Source organism: Heterocephalus glaber, unplaced genomic scaffold (assembly GCF_053883595.1).
Source record: "Heterocephalus glaber isolate CG9 unplaced genomic scaffold, H.glaber_assembly_v1.0 deba00001460, whole genome shotgun sequence".
NCBI classification, from domain to species: domain Eukaryota; kingdom Metazoa; phylum Chordata; class Mammalia; order Rodentia; family Bathyergidae; genus Heterocephalus; species Heterocephalus glaber.
The window spans coordinates 5,135,237-5,157,255 of NW_028258307.1; the positions used below are offsets into that span (position 1 = coordinate 5,135,237).

At 42.3% G+C, this 22,019-nt stretch overlaps 1 protein-coding gene across 1 annotated transcript in view; it reads left to right on the top strand.

Annotated features, from left to right (window-relative positions):
* Positions 1 to 22,019, top strand: part of Ebf2 (EBF transcription factor 2) — a 189,165-nt gene that overhangs the window by 115,948 nt on the left and 51,198 nt on the right. The window contains exon 7 of the mRNA XM_004848366.3: positions 17,441 to 17,522. Coding sequence (XP_004848423.1) covers positions 17,441 to 17,522 — 82 coding nt within the window. The remainder of the gene's footprint in view (positions 1 to 17,440; positions 17,523 to 22,019) is intronic.

The window sequence follows — 22,019 nt, forward strand, 5'->3', positions numbered from 1 at the left end:
AGACTCCCAGGCTGACAAATGAGAATGTCTCGGGGACCCTTGCAAGGTTCCAAGAGCTCTGTCAAGGCTTTGTTGCATCTGCCCCACCAGCTGTGAAATGGCTCAGGTTCCTGGTAGACCCCGGGACCCCGACAGCCCCCCAGCTTGCGCCCCAGAAGTCACTCTCATGACCTCCCTCAGCTCATTTTGTGCAGCCTCGGTTTTCTGAAAAATCCACTCTTTCTTAGTTATGAGAGCTGGAGAGAAATTCTGAAATTCACAGGGCTCTCTGGGAATAAAATTCCTCCTAAGGGTAACTTTAAAGTGGCAAAAGTTGGAAGGAGAGGAGAGATATCAGAATTTCCTAAAAGAGGGGACTGTTCTTAGGAGCAGAGGGGAAAATACCACCAACCCCTAAGTTGCAGTGCCCTCTTCGGTCTTGTAACAGGGAGAGTGACAAGGACGCAGAGCTGCAGCGGAGCTGGAAGAACAGGCCCAGGGCTGGAAACCACTGTTCTGATTGTCCCCCGAGGGCCCAACAGGTGTTTCCAAAGCATCCTAAGAACAGGTCTGGGAAATCTTCACCCCTGCAAGCAGAGTGGGCCCCTTATTTTCCGTGAGTCTGGTGTATTTGGGAGCCTCAGCGGCGCCGTTGTAGTGAATACAAACTCTTTAAGTGGCAGTGAGCTGTTCTGGTAGCCTGCACGTTAAAGGCAGGGAATTGCTGGACTTACAATGTTTTGTGCCAAATCATATCGCAAGAGTCAAAATTCAGGCTTAGACATCTGAGTACAGAGCCGTAGAACTTTGGGATTAGTCGTGCTAATGAAGCCATTTGGCCCTATTTTCTTTACGGACAAAGCTATCTGCATTGGCGCATTTAATCTAGCATAGATCTGGATATTAAATTGATATTAAATTGATTCTGTGTTTTGAGTGATGATTCAGACACCAAACACAAAACTCTCGGTTTATTTTCCAGCGGACTGTGGAAAGTGGATTCCTTCTTGATGTAATCAGCTGTGCATTTAACCCTGAAAGTGTAAGCATTGATCCCCCTGAACTCGGCGACTTAATTACCATCCACCTCGCTTTCCTTCTGTGTAATTTATTTTCTAGAAATAAACAGAACCCTTCGGGTGGAAGGTCACTAGCCTCAGCTCAAGAGAGAGGATCACTTTTACTGTATAAAAAGAAGGATTTGCTAAGTGTGTCCTGGTTATTTACCAGCAGGCTAATTCTACGGTAAGAACATTAACAATAGCTGCTCTTTCTCAGAAAGTTCTTAAAGTTGTTTCCCAAACCACCTGAGTAATTCTCCTTGCATCTCTCAACGGTATTACCCAATGTTACAGGGAAGGTATGTGTGGGGACCCATAGGAGGGGTGAAAATAGGCAAGGTAGAGGGAGGTGAAAATACTGTCGGGAATGTAGACAGCAGTTAAACATAATCTCCTTCCTCTTAGTTTTATCCTGTAGGTCACACTGCCTCCTACATCACGTTATCAGTATTAACATAAGCATGGGAGATTAATTTTATAGATCACATGAAAACTGGATGACATTTATCTTCCTTTTTCAATGAGTCATCTCATTAGGAGCAGCATAAACATTACGCCCAGGTGAAAGCAACAAAGTTAAGAATAAAATTAATCTACTCACTGGTTTAGCATTTAAAAAAAATTTATAATATAATTAAAGTCAATATGGCTAGCTTTGTTTACAAAAAAAAGACTTTGTTTTGATAGTCTTGGCCAGCCTGAAGTTAGGATGTACTCCTAGCAGAAGGGTAAACTTAAAGATAAGGACAAATAGCCAAAGATCATGACCTGGACCCCACTGGGCTTTTCAGTTGAATTACATCAAACTGGAAAAGCGACTCCCCCCACCCTATCCAAGATGGTGACTAACAAAGTAAACAGAAAGGAAACACCTTTGGTGAATTTAGAACAGTGGTGGTGGACCTATGGCATGGGTGTTATTTGTTTTGCTTTTAAGACAAAAGATGATAATGTAGAGTCGTTTTTTCTGAACTGTAGTAAAATGAGTGTAAAACCACAGTACAGTATTCAGGTTGAATTGGAGTGTTGGTACTTTGGGATAAATAAGTGGGTTTTGGGGTTGCAGTTTGGGCACTCATCTCTAAAAGGTTTGCCATCCCTGGTTTGGAACATGCATTTAAAAAAACTGATGTCAGTATACCACTGAGAGTAGGAAGATCTTCCTCCCTCCCTCCCTCCCTCCCTCCCTGGCCTTTCCCTTCCTTTCTCTTCTCTTCCCTTCCCTTCCCCTCCTTCTTTCCTTTTTTCTTTTGACTTGGAATAGCTGCCCAGCTGTTTGTTCAGCGTAGGTTCCTTGTGATCATCTTGGCAAGTTGAGGGCTGAGGGATCGTTTAAAAAAAGGGGAAAAAGCCCCTGGGCTTCAGGCTGTCTCATCAAGGTGGGATTCTTCAGGAGGAATTGGAGTTTGCATTCAGGTCTTTTGGGCAGCCAATAAACTCTGACTCCGGCGTGAGACAAAATGACTTCTGGGATGAGTTGTCCTGGCCATTTCGGGGAGGGGTTTGCAGGGACAGCTTGATGTCAGGTCCCTGGTGTCCAAGTCAGCGAGGCAGAGCCAACTCTTTGCACGTCTTCCCGAGGGAGCTGAGGCCTGGCTTTCCCAGGCTTTCTAGACTGGTCCAGCCACTCCCTGAGAAACCAGAGCAGGCTCTGTGGCCTCCGAGTGAAGGGCCGCGATGTTTTACTTCCAGGTCAGCTGCTGACTCCCCAAGGGAAGTAAGTTTTTTCTTCAGTGGTCAGAGTCCATCATCTACTGCATGGAGACAAATCACTAACCCTACTGGAAACTCCAGAGCCAGGCTAAAATTACATATCTGGGTTTTACAGATTATTGGATATTGGGTGTGTTGATTATTCAGTCCCCCAAGCTTCACCCAACACAGTGATGTTAATTAAAACTTTAGTCATTTATTTATGTCTCTGCCTTATACCAAAAAAATTGGATGGTTCCTTTGGTTCCTCCAAAGCAGTCTGAGGGTAAGAACACCAAATGGGATTAGAAGTCTCAATTGCATTTTGGGGACTAGATGCAACTTTATATATTTTTGTTGCTGTTTTTTATGATATATGTTTGTGTATGTGTACGTTGACTCAATAACAACATCCATTTTGGCAAAGGAATTGGGGAGCGGAACTGTTTTAAAGTTTAGAGTCTGTGGAGCTGTCTAATGCCCCACCATCTGCCTCTCATCCAGGTTGTTTTTTCCAGAGTTGTCATGATATTATGGTCTCAAGTGAGCATTCTATACAGAGACTTTCAATTGTACCCAGGCTTTAAGAATAGAGCTCATTTTAAGAAGGGTAGGAATAAGTACTTAAAACTAACTTTAATCTTTAGAAGTGGTCTGAACTTATAAAATATTGCATAACAAAAAACCAGGTTTAAAAAAAGACACACGCACACACATACACACACACACACACACACATCCTGAAACACCCCTGGTCTGTTGGGAATGCACCTGGAAAGCTGGAGCTTGAGCTAGGCTCATCTGAGGAACTTGGAAACCGTAGCATAAACCCAGCTTCTTGTTTTAAGCAAATAGAGGCTGATTTATGGGCATCTCATGATTTTGCCCCATTCATATTTCGCTTTCTTTCGAACCTGGGGTGAGAAGTCTCAGTAACTCAGGTGGGATGGGAGGTTTTATGGCTGGCCTCAGTTTTGAAATAAGATAGCTCAGTGTCCCCTTGTTCTGGTGATTCTGCATGTGTCTCAGCAACAAGATAATGTAGTACGGGAGGAAAGATTAGAAACAGGGTGACCCGAAGAAGCACTGGAGACTGATCTGCTCCCGGGCTCATGCTCAGGTCTGCCCTGGGCTCTGGTTCTCTCATGGGACTTTTAAAAAAAAATCTGAGCCTCAGTTTATTAAAGAGAAAATGAGAGAAGTGATTGTGGAATCCACTTACAGGAGATGTGAAATTTGAGTTATTGCTGCCTCTTCAAGATGACCAGTGTTAGTAAAAAGCTCAATGATATTATAGGTGATGAAGCCACGTAGCACAGATAAAATCCTACTGTGGCATTTCAAAGACAGTTTTCATTTTTGGTACTAAGATTTGGAAATCTCCAAGAAGGAGGCTATTCCTATGGAGTTAATAGAGGCTTTAGAATCAATAAAGTTTGAACCAAAACAACAACAACTACAACAAAAACAACAAAAAAGGAAATAAATGACTGATTCCTGAGTCCTCATGTAATCCTAGAAGCTGAGTTGAGATTAAACTAATGTGATCATCATCTACTAAACTGCCAACACTCTAGAATATTATTAGCCTTATCTAAATGCCTTTTGTATCAAATTCTTGACCTGATTTTTGTCCCAGTTTCTCTTTTATATCATCTAGGTTTAGTTCTTCTTTAAGGAAAAAAAAAAACGTTAAAAAAATTCTAATGAAAGCCAGCTAACTCTATTATGAGTTATAGAAGGAAATCTGCTTTGCAAAGGGAGCGACAGAATATTGAAATACCCGGTTTTATATTTTTATGTGGGTTTGGCAAATGCAGTCTGAAGGTGGCTAATATGATACCTGACCTGGTGTTAATAGCCAATGATAACGCCATATGTACCACCTGCTACCTGTCAGGGCGCACATTCTTTCCTTTTTTTTCTTTTTGGCACCGAGGTTACGTTAACTGTGGATATGGGACTTTATGACAAAGGTGGGGGCGAGCCGTCATGTATTTGTCAGATGAAATCGAGGTCACCTGTAATTATCACCTTGGTTTCTCTTCTTTGGTTCCCTGCTTTTCCCAACTCACCTCCCCCGCCAACTTTTAGGTAGCACTTAAAAAGCCTAACACACCATCCTGAATTTGGGAACCTGGGAGAGACAGAGGGAAAGAGAGAAAGGAGAGAGAATGAATCACAGGAATGATCTAAAATGTGGTGTTTGTGGAGGAAAATAATCCTGCGCGCCCCGCCCCCGCCCAAGAAATCAGGGAAATTTCCCAGAGTGTGTACATCGGGGGAAAAATTCATTAGCCAAAGTGGCTTTGTTTGCTAGCTACTTTACACCTGAGCATTTAAATGTCACACGGTTTCTCTTTCTCCCTATTAACTTATCAGGAGTGACTCGAAAACTAACTCCACACAGTCACACTTGCTTCTTCTTGAGTCTTTGCTACAAGGATGAAACGTGAACCTGGCTGGGCAAAGATGAAACAAAACAAAGCAAAACAAAACTGCTTCTCTGCCGATAGATGGGACTTGGTCAGCACACCTGTCTGGCTCCTTTCAACCCAAAGCGCTGGCTCACCAAGGCCCGGAAGTGGGGACCCTTGAGCGCATCCTGTGAGTTCCAGCATGAAGCACCTTTTGCTTTATGAAAACAGACCAGCTCATGGCCCTGACTACAGAGAAATTAGATTTCTCACTATAACCATACAAAATGAGATATGAGAAATCCGAAAGACAGCACAACCCTGTCAAATGATCTTTCCTGGAAAGTGAAGATGTTGTTAACAATGTCCATGGCTATCCTCATGTTTTTTTCAAGGAAAATAATTTTTGCTTTTTGTCGGTATTGTTACCCCAGCTACTATCCTCACTTGTGGGAAGTCACTAAGGCACGGAGAGCCGTTTTATTTTTTATAGAACTGGGGATTGAACCCAGGGCCTTCACACTGCACTGTATCTCCAGCCCGATTTTTAATTTTTAATTTTGATAGGGTCTCCTTAATTTGCTAAGTTACCCAGGTTAGGCTTGAACTTTTGATCCTCCTTCACAGTCTCCCAGAATGCTGGGATTATAGGTGTGGGCCACCACACCTGGCTGAGAGCACCGTTCTTTTAGACTATAAAAAAATCCCTTCACATCGAATCCTTTCAGATGAGCACTGTCCAAGTATCTTCTGTTTCCAAATTATCCAAGTAATAATGTGGCTTAGTCCAGAAAAGCCATTACAGCCTTCTCCAAGTGCTTCCAGAATACCTTTTGCACTCCAGTGAGCATTGCAGGGGCCCTAGCAGGTAGCCGTCCTGGATCCTCCAGATAAAGAGAAAAGGGCTCTAAGCAAATAGCTCCTTAGCAAGACAGAAACCTTTCCTCCCATTGCTCCCTGGCATCATCTCTCAGTCCTGGCCAAGGACCTGGGCCAGGGTGTGTACTTCTTAACTTTTTGTCAGGTCCCAGGCTAGTTTATAGTTTATGACAACCACAACCACTGCAACAGTGGAAAAGCTGTCAGCTGCCTGGTTGTAAGAAAATGTACTTGGTATAGGAACCTAGGAAAATTATTTCTTATCTTTTAGAAGAAATTTTCACTTATAGCCTCACTATAAAATAATTCAATTTTTTTGGTAGTAGAAAACCAGGTAGAGGTGCCATAAATTTGGCTTAAGAATCTTTCGGTCACTGCTCTTCGTGGAAGGGTCAGAGAGTTCTGTGTTTTCTCTGTGAAGTTATATTTCTCCTTCCCCTGAAGGTTTATTAACTTCTTTCCAGCACTTGCATTTCCAACATGGCCTCTCTAGGGTGTTTCTCAGCTTGCCTGACTCCTGGACGAGCTCATGCTGCCCTTCCACATTCCCTGTGCTGCATCGAATTTTCTACGAAGTCATCCACCTGTACTTTGAGCTCTCCTGATCTCAGTTTATTTTTCAGGTCACAATTAAGCTTCCTGCTTGGTTGTAAAACTCAACAGTTTCGCATTTTCAAGTGCACAGATGTGTTTTTTTTCTTTGAGACTCTACTCTCCAGCATTAAAGAGGGACCCTTCATGGTAATCATTACAGAATGGATACAATACTAATGGAACATAATTGTTTCCACTAGATGGATCTCGGGTGTTTTTGGCAGCCAAAATGAGAATGATTCCAAATACCATCAAAGGGGCTTATAAGCACCCAGCATGCACAGAGTGTTTTGATATACAGTGGAGTGTTAATATCATTATCTCTCCTAATACAACATACGGTTACTTTAATCCTTTCCCGCCTCTGTGATCTTGGAAGATCCAACGGATTGAAGGCAAAGAATAAAACACTATATACAAGGAGACAAAGGGAGAATTAGTCCCCATCCTCTGGATGTGATTTTTTGATTGTTTGAATGTTGGCTTCAAATATGTACCTTTATCAATACTGACTTCTGTATCTTCCACGCTAGTTTGAGTTTGTATGCGACATCAAACATACCTTTTCACACATGTTCTTTCCAGATTTTTTTTAACACTTACTTAGCAGTTTATAGAAGGAAGTGAATGATCTCCTCAAGCTGCTTACAAATTAAAAAAAAATCTGTGCTTATTAATTATGCAGGATTAGTCTAATTATAATTCAGCAAATTAATTAGCGACAGAAGGTGTTCTGAAACATTGGAGTACATTTGCATGTTAAATGGAGAGGCTAGTCTGTAATATATGTAAATTTATGCATGGCTTCATAGTTTAATTTAAAAATTTGCAGCTGCATATGGTATGGGAGCAGGTGAAAAGTCAGTTTTAGTTTAATGATGCTAACAAACATTGGATGGTGTCCTGTCTTAGGAAGAGAATGCACCCATATCTGCTAATCTCTGAATCTGTCATAAGAATATAATGTTACATAGATGCCGAAGCTCAAGGTCATTAGGGACTGAACTCATAGGTGCAATAGGTATGAACTGCAAAATGCAGACAGAAAGCAGTACTAGGGGAAGCCAAACTCTGAACTCCATCCCTCACTTTCTCCAATATTGCACATTTAGTTATCTGGTCTTGGTTCTGGGAAAGTAACATTCCAGTGTGTGGGAACAAGAGGTTCGTTCTTTCTCTTCTTTCTTTCTTTCTTTCTTTCTTTCTTTCTTTCTTTCTTTCTTTCTTTCTTTCTTTCTTCCTTTCCTTCCTTCCTTCCTTCCTTCCTCCCCCCCCTCTTTCTTTCTCTCTTTCTCTTTTGTCTCACTGGTATCTAGTCTCGCAGGTGTAAAATACTTGTCCAACCTTGATTCCCTTTCCAAATATTCACATTTGCACTTCATTTCAATTTCCTGGAGTCGTGGGAAAGTTATTGCCGAGTTATGAATTAATGGTAGGGTAGAGAGTTTTACACATTGGCCTCAACCATCTGGCAAAACAGTAAAACCAGCGGACCAGGCAGCAGCAAAGGGCTCTTGGTGTAATTGGTGTTCACTGCTCAGCCTAGCATAGATGAGCTTCGCTGGGAGGGAGGGCGGGGGACGGGCAGGGCACTCAGGAAACAGGGTGGTGAGGACCCATTAAGCTGATGGCTGATGAATAACTTCATTTCTCTCCTTCACCCAAGGAGTCATTGCAGTAGGAAGGGAAATAGATTTGCATTTTCATTCTGAAGTCTCAGTGAAAGATTTTTTTTTTCCTGAAAGAAGTCTATAATGTGATTCAGTTTTGCTCAGTTCTTTTTCCTTTTCTGGATGAGAAAGGAGAGGAAGGGATAGGGCAAAGAAGAGGACAAAAAGGCGGGGGGGGGGGGGAAGGATTGTGTTCTATTCTGATTCAAGCCCGGAAAGTTCAATTATTATTTTCATTAATAGCGTCAGGTTCGCATCTGAATGCAAAAACAAGGACTTTTCCTAAGAGACTTTTTTCTCCTATGAGCCTCATGGTGCCAAGTAATGAAATTCAGAAGACTGAAGATGTGTCTGAATATAGAAAGGAAAAAAATCCCCACATAGACGCCCAGGTCCTCAGAAACTGGTGTGTGTTATGGGTGAGAATGAAGCGGAGAATCCAAGAGGCCTCCAGCCTTCTCGGCTCAGCGGTTGTTTGCGTCACTCGCTTGCCACGGGAGCTATGGGAGACGCTCACTTCCAAAGAAATCAGGAAATGGCTTTGAAGTGAAGTCTATCGATACAGAGTCAGATTTACCCCATAGGGAAGTCGCTTCCTCCTGGTGCCTAAATGAATACAGCAGATCCTGCTCAGGAGGCAGCGTGCGTAGGGATGAAGGATCTATTGCCAGACTGGAATGCCACTTCCAGGAGCTTGTCATCAGCGTGAACATCGGATAGAGAGTGATTCAGCCGGCTCTCTTGCCAGTTAGGAGCTGGAATGTTGTGCGTGTGTGGCTCTGAATTCTTTTGCTGGCCAGAGTTTACCACAAATGGTGCCAAAAACTTCAACCCACCATCTTTTTATTGTTTCCCCCTGCAATACTGGAGTGGATTAATTACACGTGTGGGGTTTTGTTTTCTCTCTTTTAACACTGCTCCCTAACAATTGAGGGAAGTTCTTTGAGTGGAGTGCATATTGATACTGGAGAGATGACCAATGCAGAGAAGACCACCTTTGCATTTGTGGCAACTCCCTCCCCAAGAGTTTTGTTTGGAAAGTGGGTTATTTTAAAATGTAGTAGAAGAGAAAGGTGTGATACAGAGGAAGCAGCATACGTGTGTCTGGCAAAGGGTAAAGATGCTACACAGGACCAGGCACTTACCCAAACACTTTGCATACATACTAGTCCTCACTACTGGTCTTGAGCGATCCCTGATTTTTAAATGGTAAATATTAAAGTCATCATGTTGAATGAAAGAAGCTGAGTGAAAGGGTCAGAAAAACATGTATCAGATGTTCTTCTTGATATGTGGATTCTAAAAAAAGAGGACAAGAAAGTAGGAGGAAGACTATTATTAGTCAAGAGGAAGGAAAGAAGGGGAGGAAGAAGGGGGAATAAGAGTGGGCAGTAGTGGGCATAAATATGATCAAAATACATTATACACATTGAGACGCCCCCAAACATGTGAAACTCGGTGTTGGGGTGGGGTAAGGGAGGTGAGGAGGGATGATTAAAATGCAGTGGACCCTTGACTTATGAACTCAATTTGTTCATGAGGGCTGGTTGTAAGTCCAGTTGATCAACTGAAGCTTCAGGCTCCTCTACGCAGCCTTCAAAGTCTTTCTCCTGCACACAGGCGGATCTCAATGTCCTTAGAGAGACACTGGCCCAGGACTTCTCAATGAACCCCACACAGGAAAGGATGTGGTAATGTTCCTTCCAGAATTCTTTAAAGGTTAAATCTGTACCTGAGACCATCTGGAAGCACAAGTGGCTGGCATTCAAGTCGTAACTCAAGACTTGGGTTGTAAGTTAAAACTAAAATTCTGGTTGTAACCCAAATTGTTCATATGTCAGGCAGAGGGTTCACTGTATGTCAGATGCATGTGCAAACCTACTAAAATGAAACCTATTAATCTGTATAAACAATATGCACTAACACAAATATGAAAAATTATAATAATAATTGCAGGAGCCTTCAATTCATATGGAAATGGCTGGGTAGGGACACCCTGTTTCATTGGCATGTGTAAGACTGAAATTCTTTGCATCTAAAGGAATTAGCTTTCTGATGTATTTAAAAATTTCCACCACAGGAGATTCTCCTCTCTCCCTTGAGTAATGCTTTCAGAATTCAGCTTTGGTGACTTCATTCTCAAAAAATATTTTCCAGGATTTAATTCAACTTCTTAGGTTACGCGATTGATTTCTGGCTATTTTCTCCTTTTGGTGTTGATGGACGAATGGCCCTGAACCCTCCTCCTCCTCAGCGGCTTTGTGCACTGTGCTGACTTTGGCCCATGGGATCTTGAGAAATCTTGCCCTCTGAACATCTGGTAGACCTACTGGTTTTCATCTGCATGCTCCAAAGTAGCCACCAAATTTCTAGTTTGCCATGATAGTCCCTTATAGGTTTGTTTGCTTGCTTGCTTGTTTTGCAACATGAAAGAGTATGCACACACATTTCCAGAGGAATAGGAAGAAAGTGACTTGATCTGTATGGAGATGTATGAGGCATTTGTCCCCTGAAACAGATTCTTGACAGTGTGTTCCACCTTTTTGTTCAAAAGAAGCCTGGCCAAGCTCCTGCCAGTGAGATTTTGCTAGGTATCAGACAAACCTGAGCTCTCCTAGGGCCTCCACTTACTTGCAATGGGCAAGTAATCCAACCTCAGAGTGTTGCTTGTCTCCTCTATGAAATGGGGATGTTAAGGCACCTACCCCCAGATCTGGGAGGTTTTCATGAAATCATGCATGCATGTAATATGAGACCAAGGAACACGGGCTATTATTATAATTGTCATCATAGTTTGTTTTTAGCCTTGAGATGTTAGGAAGGTCGAATGTAGTCAGAACATTTGGTGCTTAACATTTTTTTTTTTTGTAAACTTGGGCTTTCACTGAAATAATCTAGTTTCAGTGGTTGAGTGAAACTTTCTTAGGAATGTCTGAGATTCAAGTTTCTATACCTCTCTGTTCATGCATTTATATTTACAGTTAAGGGATTGTTTAAATAAATGGAGTAGCTAGAATACTGGCTTACAATAATGAGTACAGTTATCCTTCAGTATGCTTGGGGGATTAGTTCCAGGACCCCCATAGGTACCCAGATTGCCACATCCTCAAGTCCTTTTGTATTCGATTTAAGCTTGAAGGAACCAGGAGTCAAAACTTTTCAATCATCCCCTCTACCCACGGAGCTTGAGCTTTTATACCATTCACTGCCATCTTGCCAAGCAGATCTGAGATACCAATATCTCAGCCACTTCTTTCCCACATTCATTGCCAAGTTGCAAAATAGCAAGAGCCCACTGGGCACCTGCCCTCCCAGAGTCTCTTCTTTCTGGTTGATTCTAGCTCGAGTCTTCACCAGGTCCTTAATCTTTCAGGGTCCCTTCTAGTCTCAGTGATCAGTAGATACTCTGAGGTGCTTCTTCTTCCATCCAAGCTTGGGGCCACCACTGTTCTTCCCTGGACTTGATACTGCCCGGGTTTGGGTTCTGGGGAAAGATCTTGACATGAGAAAGAATGTCCTTTCTTTTGATGGAAGGTTTGAAGAGGACACTACAGTGAAGACCTAGAATGAAGCTAGAACTCTGTGGTTGTGTTTTCACTGGTCACGAGTGGGAGCCAATCATGGGGTTCTCTTGCCAGAGAAAGCGAGGTGAGCTGCCCCAGGCCCGTTGTCAGAGGCAGACAATGGGCCAGGGCTATGTGGCCAGGAAAGCTCATCGCTTGGGTGTCAGAGCTGGAATGAGCTAATTCACCACAAAATGGGGATTTACCGAGAGATCCTGGGAGAAGAGGGGCAAATATCTGGGACTTTCAAATATCGTTCTGTGATCCAGGCTGTCCCTACCTTTGGTAGCTGAAATGGACAAAAGTGTTTTAAGGGAAAGAACTATCTTCTTTTTAGAAGCATGCACAAACAGTGAACACCAATTGTATTTTAATCTATTGGACTCTTAAAAAGAAGGTTTAGCAGCTAATCCACATAAAAGGTGTTTTCCTCAAAAATCAATGGGCAAAGACCTTTAAGTACCTATGCAGTCTGTGAGGCGACATCAACTGGATATCGGGCTAAGCCTTTAGAGATTTGCTTCTGTGACCACCATGGCAGATGAAGAGGGCCAGAGTCGGCAGCCTTGCTCTTGGCTCTCGGAGAGTGTGATGTTCTTGTCCCTGTGATGTATAAAATGTGGCCATGTCATAGCAGAAGTTGTTTTCAGGGCAGGAAAAAATATATTTAAAAAAAAAAAGAAAATAAGGAACTAAGTTTCAAAGTGAAAGGTATTTTACACATTATTTTACATAGAGTAAAGCTGCGTGCTATGGTGACTATTTTCAGTGCCAAGTCCACATTTCTTTGCTATGCATACCTGTCTAATCTTTCTCTCGAAAGGAACATTGGTACCTTCCACAGTGCTTACCTGGAGATTGTTTTTCTATATTAAAAGTTTTAAGAAGGGATTAGATCTTGGATTTCAAACCTGAGGCAAATCAAATGGTTTCTTCCATAAATCCTGAGAAATATCGTGCTAGGTTTTAGGAGAGAGAGACCATTGGTTATAATTCCAGAGTCTGACAAGAATGTTAAGTAGTTGCCCTTCCTGTGATTTTGGAGGTCCTCCTACCTCCACTACTGGACCCTTAATTTTCACCAAATTGTACCATTAATTTGAGCTTAGTTTTTATTTGAGATGGGCACAGGGCATGTCTAAGTCACCTAAGAGTTTCCATGTGTTCCTCAACAGTGCAGACCATTCTCGTATTCCAGAGACTGGGAAAAGGGAGGGAGAGAATTCTTTGGTCTTAGGCAGTCTGTTGGGACCTTACTCGGACCCATAGCCAAGGGTCTCTAGACTCATCTCAGACTCTGTAGAAACAGAGTTTGCTTGTGGCTTTGTTTGCAGCTGTGTCTGAACCTTTGTGGCATCCAGGACAGACTTAATATGTATTGATCAAATGAGTGAATAAATGAACTTAGCAGAGGTTTTCAATATCAAGCAAGTGTTCCTTTATGATATCTTTATGTCTTCCTTTTGAGGCCTCTTGCTCTCCAAGAAGTCAGAGCCATTCAGTTTCCTTTTTCTTCCTGATTTATTTTTTTATTTTCTTCCCCCTCCTCCCCCTTTTAGGCTATTTTTTTGGAAAAAAATTAGCAGTTTCCTTGAGATATAATTTACATATCATAAAGCTCACCCATTGAGAGAGTACATTTCAATGGATTTAGGAGTTGTGCAGCCATTATCCCAGTGTCATTGGCATTGGTTGGAAACACAGAATAGCAAAACGAGCTGGCTGCCAGGAGGACCCAGGTTCCAGTATTGTGCCCGCCACTTGCCAGCTACCTGATTGCTGGGCAAACTTCTTGAATTCTTGAGGCCTTGTTTTTTCTCAGCTGTGAAATGATGTAAGAATTAAAGAGGCCTTGCCTACTAAGCACAGGGGACAATGACCCCCCTCAACCATTGCTTCACTTTCTGAGGACTCAGTTACCTGTAGTCAACTACAGTTTGAAAATATTAAATGGAAAATTCCAGAAAACAATTCATGTTTTGAATCATTATGATTATAGCATATTGTTATCATTGTTCAATGTTATTAGCCGTTATTGTTGCTCATCCCTTACTCTACCTAATTTATGCATTAAACTTTATCACAGGTATGTATGCAGAGGAGAAAACAGTCTGCCTAGGGTTAGATACTGTCTGTGGTTTCAGGCATCTGCCCAGGTACTTGGGATCTATCCCCTGTGCATGCCGGTGGGGCGGGTGTTTTTGCTCTAGATACTGGGGCCATGTGTGGGATGGAGCAGGGATGGGGCTGGCTGTGACCCTTGTTCTTCCACAGGTACCTTCCACTGCCTCACAAGTGTAGAAAAGCATCCTGGTGCAGTAGTGCAGCTCACCCGTTCACCTGCCCACCCACTCAGACATTACCGACTCTGGCTGAGGCATCACCAAAACGCCCCGTTTCCCATCAGGCAGCCCTCCCCCCTATTTTTCTCACATCCTCATCTCCGTGAGTTTGACCTGTGTCTCAGAAATTGCCTCTGCCTCACACCCACCCACCTGGAGTTCAGCCAGCTGTGGTCGTCTTGTTGTCAGTGGGTTCTTTCCCCAAAGTACCTTCGCTGCCTATTTTTGTTTGCAATCATGGCATGCTGAGGTTGGAAGGAAGCCTAGAGGTAATCTGGTTAAACCCTTCTTTTCATGGTTGAAGACACTGAGGCCTAGAGAAGTGAGGTGACTTGGTTTCATCATTAGTTGGTAGCAAGTCAGGCCCAGCACAATCTCATACATATTTGTGCGATGTGGTGAAGGAATCCCTTTTGGTACATGACACTGCCCCAGTGACCTAGGAAGAAGGACAAACCTGCCACTGTTAGGGCTCACTCTGCAGGACTGCAGTCAGAAACAGCTTGCAAACTGTAGCGTGCTGAGTGGTTGTAGTATTTATGTTGTCACTGTTGTTTGGAGAAAGTGGAAAGAACTCCCATCCTAGTGAGAATCTGCACATTTGGTCTGAATCTTGTGATTCATTTTGGTTTCCCATTTCTGAGTGGAGAACACTGACATTTTCCAGGCAGCTCCGGCTTTGGAGCAATCTAGACCCAAGGGATTCAGAGAGAATTTGGTCTTTGCCAGTTTCCCTGTGTCTGATAGACGGTAGGGACAGGAAGGAGTTTTGTACTGAGACCCTGAGCACCATGCTTGGTGAGGTTGAGGGAGAGCATGAAAGGCATCGGCAAAAGGCCGAGAGAAAATCAGAGATATCAGTAAGCAAAGCTTCTGAATTTCTTTCTGTTAATTTTTAGCTCCACATATTAAAAAATCCAGTGGATAACTTTTGGTGCTAACCATGTAGAAGTAGCAGTTCCATGTTATTATAGAACCTAGGAGGTCTCAAGCCCCCACACCTCCCCTTTGTGAAACAATGCTAAATCCTTAGAGTTCAGGGGTCTGTGTAGGTTGCAAACTCAGCCCACAGACAAGTGAATGAGTCAAAGGTGGGGGATTTCCATCCGAAAAACTGTTAAGGGTCCTAATTTAAAATAAATCAAGCCTTTCACCGAGCTCCATGTTTCCCTAAATCAGTTTGATTTTATGTAAACATTTATCTCTTTTGCACTTTTCCACCTACCACGCCATTCACACAATAATGCCTTCGTGAACACTAATGTTTTCCCCAGATATGTTTGGGAGAAGAGGTGGGGAGGTAAGGGGAAGTAGGCACACACAGCATGCATTATAAGGAGTCCAGTTGTCGCAAAACTTTCCCCAAATCAAGGAATAAATGAGAACAAGCGCGCGATTTGGTTCCGTAGGGAAAAAATGTAAATTGTTGCTGGGGTTATTGGAGGGCAAATATTGTTTGAGGTGGGGGCTATTGTTTGAAAAGAGACTCTTGCCAGAAGAGGTCAGTTTTCAGGCTATCCTTAGAGCGCCTGAGAGCAGTATAAGTGGCTGTCGCTGACTCCGGTATGAGTGTGCAGACACAGGAGCGTTTCCCCTCCCAGAGCGAAAATGTTGAATTCTGCTCAGTCTTTACTTAAATCAAAGCAGTTCCCCCTTCTAACCACCCTATGCACTGCAGGCAGACATTTCGCTGCACTTTCAGAGGATGTGGCAGGTTGCGCATTTACATACTGCAAAAAGCAACACTAACCATTTCCTCCACCTTGTCCTTCTGGGGGTATCTCTAGTAGAGACCCCAACACCTTCATGGCACAGGAACCCATACCTGACCTCCCACCCACCCCATAACAGGTCGCAAGAGGGAAGTGGAAAGGAGATGTTGTAATATAATGGAAAAATATTTAGCTGTTACTTCCAAATTCACACCCAACCTCATTCATACATCGCATCGGGTCAGGAACATGTTGCTGAACATTTTCTGAAAATTGAGAGTAAAGAGTCTCAGGTACAGAATAGAGTCTGAAGAGTCAACTCCCCTTCTCTGTCCTTTCTCATTTACTGTTTATCTTCTTGTCTATTTTTTTTTCAGTGACACAGGCATTTAATTGGAGCTCTCTTTAATTCTTTTGTGTGGTTGTTAGAAAATAAAAATAAACAGAAGTTCACGATGAGAGCATTTCACCAACCGATGCTTCAAAATAGAATTTTCAGAAGCATTGTTGAGTTGTACTTATTTTGTTGGTAAATCCTGGGGAAAATGTATATCTTTTCCTTTAAAGTTCTAATTCAAGGCATGGATGTGAGAGTTCTGAAGGGACTTAGGGACTGCGGTAAAATTTCGTTGTCATAGTAACAGAAAGGGAAATAGGCCTAGCTCACCTGGGACTTTAACACTGCAAAAGCTGGATTTTTTTTTTTTTTTCTTTTTAAGGGAAAGGACTCTGCAAGGAAAATAAATGAAAAACTTATTGTATTTTGAAACAAAATTTCAAACTGGAGCTAGGTGAATTGCTGCAAAGGCCACTTTTGCCATTTTTTTCTTGGTTGATGTTGTGTGATTCAAGATACCCTGTTTTAAAATTAAACGGACCATTTAAGAGAATATGGACTTCAAGATAAATACATGCCTTACAAATGATAAGCTCCAACTGCAGTTCGGGCCTCTATTTTTCTGGACAACCTGTAGATGGTCTGGAAAGAAACTCCCACTTGTTATTAATCATTAGCCCCGGTGTGTACCTGCCCAGCTGGCTTGGTCTTGGATGGTAACATACACCATTTTCAGATGAAGCTGCCAGGTGACCTTCAGGTCTGAGCCCAGGGGTGTGTGTGGCCAGTGGAGAGCCACATACTCCAGGAACCCAGGGATGCTGGACCATGCCCTGCCGCTTTTCCCCCAGAGCAAGACTTTCTGTACAGCAGGGGTCACTGGTGTGTTTGAAGCCTGTTTCTGCAGACTGCGTGCTGTACAAAGTCCAGGCCAGTGTACAAACCAGAGCCCAGCTTGTGAACCGCTTAACAATCCCCCACAGTGATGGAGCAGGGGGCGCTGGGCTTTCAACTGAAAACACTCAAATTTGCAAATTGCGGAGGGTCAGCTATGTTCCTTCTCAGGCAGGGCTGGTTGAAATTCCCCAGACCTGAAATATGATCGCTTTTCAAATCAAATCTAATAGAACGCAGATATGGTCTCCCTTAAAAAATGTTTACTGAAAAATGTAACACATTGCTTTCTCTTTACAGATTCTTTTTAAAATTCTTCCTCAAGTGCAATCAGAATTGTTTGAAAACAGCAGGAAACCCAAGAGACATGAGACGGTTTCAGGTAAGGAACCCTGCAGATCTTGCCTGTTAAGTAAGTCATCTTGTTTTCTCTCCTCCGTTCACTCTTCCTTTTCACCCCTTAAAACCACTGCTCACGGATACAGCTAGCAATGCAAAAGATAACTGCGCGTGGTCACCCTCCTCTTCCAGGATTGAGGGGTTCTTCGTTTTGTAGTGTTTAGGTTTTCTGCCTCCGTTGCCAAGGCCCCACGGGGCAAGGCAACAATCCGTGCTGAGGATTTGATTTTAAGCCCTCTGGCTACCCCTTGCACACACAGCTGCCCACAGCAGGAACTGTGTTCTTGATATTCGGCCACCTTGGGAGTTTTCAAAGCTGCTTCTCTGTGTTTTCTGCAAGCAACAGCCACTGTCTTCCTTTTCCACGATTAACTATTCAGTGGTCTCTCCCCGAGCCTGTTGGAGAGCAGCAGCCCAAGCAGCGTGGTCACTTTAAGACCACAGCATGGCAACAAGACCCTCGGGATGCTGACCCAGCTGCCTGGCAGTTAAATCTGCCACCGGTTTCATCACCCTTGCCACTGATGTACAGAGGAGACGAGCTAATAAAAACAGACCAAGCAGAGGGTGTCGGGGTGGAGCTGGAGCAAGTGCAGCCCCACTCAGCCCCCTTCCCGATGTCCTGAAGGACCCACATGTAAGTCACCAAATGCCTCTCCCTCCATGCATCCCACACTGAGCACATGGCACCTCCTTCATAGAAAAATGGGAAACTGCTAAACAATGGCATCGAGCTTGAGACTCAGAAAAAAATTCTTGCAGCAAGGCAAGAGATGGGGATGCTTAGCCTCATGCTTCAGGGTGGGGAGTGAGGTTCTGGAAGGTTCGATATCTTGTTCTCCATCCCAGAAAGAAAGTGGTGTTGCTGGGAGATTTGTCATCAAATTCTCTCCCCAGAACATGGGTGTGCGACACGTTGTAGCTGCTGGGTTTATGCTTTGCTCTTGACTTCTTGAAATTCTTAATTTTTCAACAAGGAGTTTTTGCACTGGACACCACAAATAATATGTCTGGTCTCACCTGCTCCTTAGCGAACTTCTGCATTGTGGCCACAGGCAGAGAGGCATTTAGAAACCCCGCCATTAACAAGCTCGGTGGTTCAGCACTTGCAAGGCTCTGGGTTCTGTCCCCAGCACTGCAAAAAGAAACAGAGTTAACAGGGGAGATGGGCATCCATGAAGCCAGTGAGAGTTGTTCTGAAAAAAAGTCTTTTATTTATTTATTTTTTTACCACATCATGATTATCCAACAATCTTGCTGTGTGCAGGATATTTTTTGTTATAGTTATATTATATTTCACTCTATTAACAGGATACCTTAAAAAAAAGTCGAGTCCCTTCCTCCTCTTTACCAGGCAGATTCTTTATCTCACCCTGTTGTGTGATGTAAAGACAAATAAAAACACAAACAGTCTTCCCAAGAGTCAGGCAGGAACATTGTATGCAATGGAAATTCACTGTGCTCAGAATCTCAGAAACAAAATTAAACAATTTTAGTCCAAAGAAGAGTGAAACTTTAAGGACTCCCAAAGTGCCATAAGAAGTAAAACTTTGCTTCATTTCTGGAAGCAGCGTAGACAGTGAAAAGAAGTACGCAGTGTGGATTCCTTATTTCACCCTCATACTACCACTTGCAGGCTTTTAAAGTTGAAATACTCTTTTTTTTTTTTTTGGTACAGGGGATCAAACTCAGGACCTTGCACTTGCAAGGCAGGTGGTGGAACCACTGAGCTAAATCCGCGGCCCTTAAAGGTGAAATACTCTTACACATGTGCAGGGCCTTTAATACAATGCCTTATTATTTTATTTCTCCCAAATTTTAGAAATATGTTCCCCAAACTTGTGCATACTAACATTGCCTCTACTACTTCTGTTCTTTACTGGGTTTTTCCTTGTGTCTGAGTTTTTAACTGGCTTAGAATAAATATTGTAGATATCAAAATGATGAAGAATTTTCATCTTATGTGAACATATTTGACTTGTGCAAAGACAAGGGGAAATGATAAAAAGGTTTGTGGATTCTGTGATTGTGTTATCTCTGGGATAAGGCTAAATCAATTGGAAATTTTGTTCTGCATTTTTTATTGCGGTTGAGGTAAAAGTCATGCAACATTACAATTCACCACTTTAACCCTGTGGCGGCATACAAGTGAGTGGCTCTTAGAACATTTGCAGTGTTGTAGAACCATCACCACTATCTGACTCCAGGACATTTTCATCACTCCAAAAAGGCACCTCATGCCTTCTAATTCTTAATTTCAGCTGCCAGCAACCATTAGTCTACTTTCTCTCTTTATGAGTTTGTCTACTCTGAAGATTCCATGTAAATAGAATCCTACAATATGTACCTTTTGTTGTTTGACTTCTTTCACTTAGCACAGTGCTTTCAAGATTCATCAGTGTTGTAGCATGTATCAATACTGCATTACTTTTTATGACCGAGTAATATTCCCATGTATATATTGCATTTTATGTATCCATTATTTAGTTAACAGACACTTTGGCTGTTTCCAGTTTTTGGCAGTTATAAATAATACTTTTCTGCATATTTACACACAAGTTGTTTTTGTGAACGCATATTTTTAATTCTTTTGGGAATATAACTACAAGTAGAATTTCTGGATCATATGGTAACTCTATCTTTAACTTTTTGAGGAACTGCCAAACTGTTTTTCACAGTGGCTGCAGCATTTTATGTTCTCACCAGTCGTGTGTGAAGGTATCAACTTTTCTAATTCCTTGCGAACACTTGTGATTTTCTCTTTCAAAAAACGAAAATCTAATCATTTAATGGGGGTAAAGCAGTATCTAATTGTGGTATTGATTTGCTTATTCTTAATGACTAATGATGCTAAACATATTTTCATGTACTTATTGCTTATTTATATATTCTTTGGAGAAATATCCTTTTGAATCCTTTGCTTTTTTTTTGAGACAGGCCCTCACTACATAGTTCAGGCTGGCCTTGAACTCTCTATGTAATGCAGGCAGGCCTTGAACTCACAGTGATCCTCCTGGCTCTGCCTCCCAAGGGCTGGGACTAGAGGCATGCTTATTTTTAAGTTGTGTTATTTATCTTTTTTTTGTTCAGTTGCAGAAATTCTTTGTATATTCAAGATACTGGGCCTTTAGTAGATATGTGACTTGCAAATATTTTCTTCCATTCCACAGGTTATCTTTCATTTCTTGATGGTGCTTTTTGATGTATGAAAGAAATTGGCAATTTTCATATCGTGCTCCAATTCCATTAAAAAGCTCTTTCTCATGGAGAAAGCTATGATGTAAAAGGATTGACTATTTGCTATAATGATAGATTAAGAAACTTAGATCCAATTTCAGTATGAACCAAACAGTAGGTCCTCATGGTGGTGAAGAGAGGGATCTAAGGGATAGTAGCTTTTAGGAATTCCTGGAATATATATCTCATTCAGAACCACAAGCACAGCAGTCCCTGTTAGCCATGTAGACCATTACTTCACTTCACTACTTTTATTATGTGACCAGATATATATTGAATATGAAGAATTATTTTGTGAGGATTTGATTTGAGTAGAATGGAAATAGAAATGTTTCTCACAAAATCATGAACCCAGCCACATGAATCCTCTTCTATCACCCCTTATTTTTTCCCCATTCCATAAACACTGGGGAAACCTGAACTCTTTTTCCTAAAATGATCAAATAAGACCAAAGTAATTATATAAATCTTATTTTGAAGCCTGAACAGATCCTTAATTCAATTGAAATTCTAAGTATCATAGGAGATTACATATATGTGTGTGTCATGAGTCGTAACTTTTTATTTATTTATTTACTTATTTATTGGGCCAAATTCCTTTGAGAATCTGCTAAAAGCTGTAGTCTCTGTTCCAACAAGAAACCATACTTAAAGTTTTGCTTAACATTTAAGAGGTTCCCCAGACCTTTGAGAACATCTTTTAGGACTCCATGGGCCCCAGTCTAAAGAAATGAAATGCATACAACACCAAATGGACACCCTCAACATAAGTTACCCCTTCGTGATGGGAATCTGCACACTCCCCACTTTGCCAGATCTCTCACCAGCTCTCTCGGCTTCCAATGCCATCTGTTCCCAGGTGATTCCCGGATCCATATCCTCAGACTTCTAGAAATGCAAACATACAGCTCTGCCTCCCTCGGGCATCTGTCTTTGGATGACTAATGAGCATGTATTCAAAACGGAACTCAATATTTACTCCCTGATTCATTTCCTCTTCTTTCATTGTTAAAGTGTCTCTTCTTCCTCCTAAGTATCTGTTAAATCTATCTCTCCCTGCTGAAAAATTACGATGGGCCCTTCTGCTCCTTCCATGTCTAATCCATTCTCAGCTAATGCCACATTATCTTTTAAAAGATGTCACGAATGTACCTACGGGCTTGGGACACAGAGCTCAGATTTAAAAGACACAGTTGAGAAGACCTTTCAGTATCTTCATACCAGGCAGTTCTCCCGCCGGGCC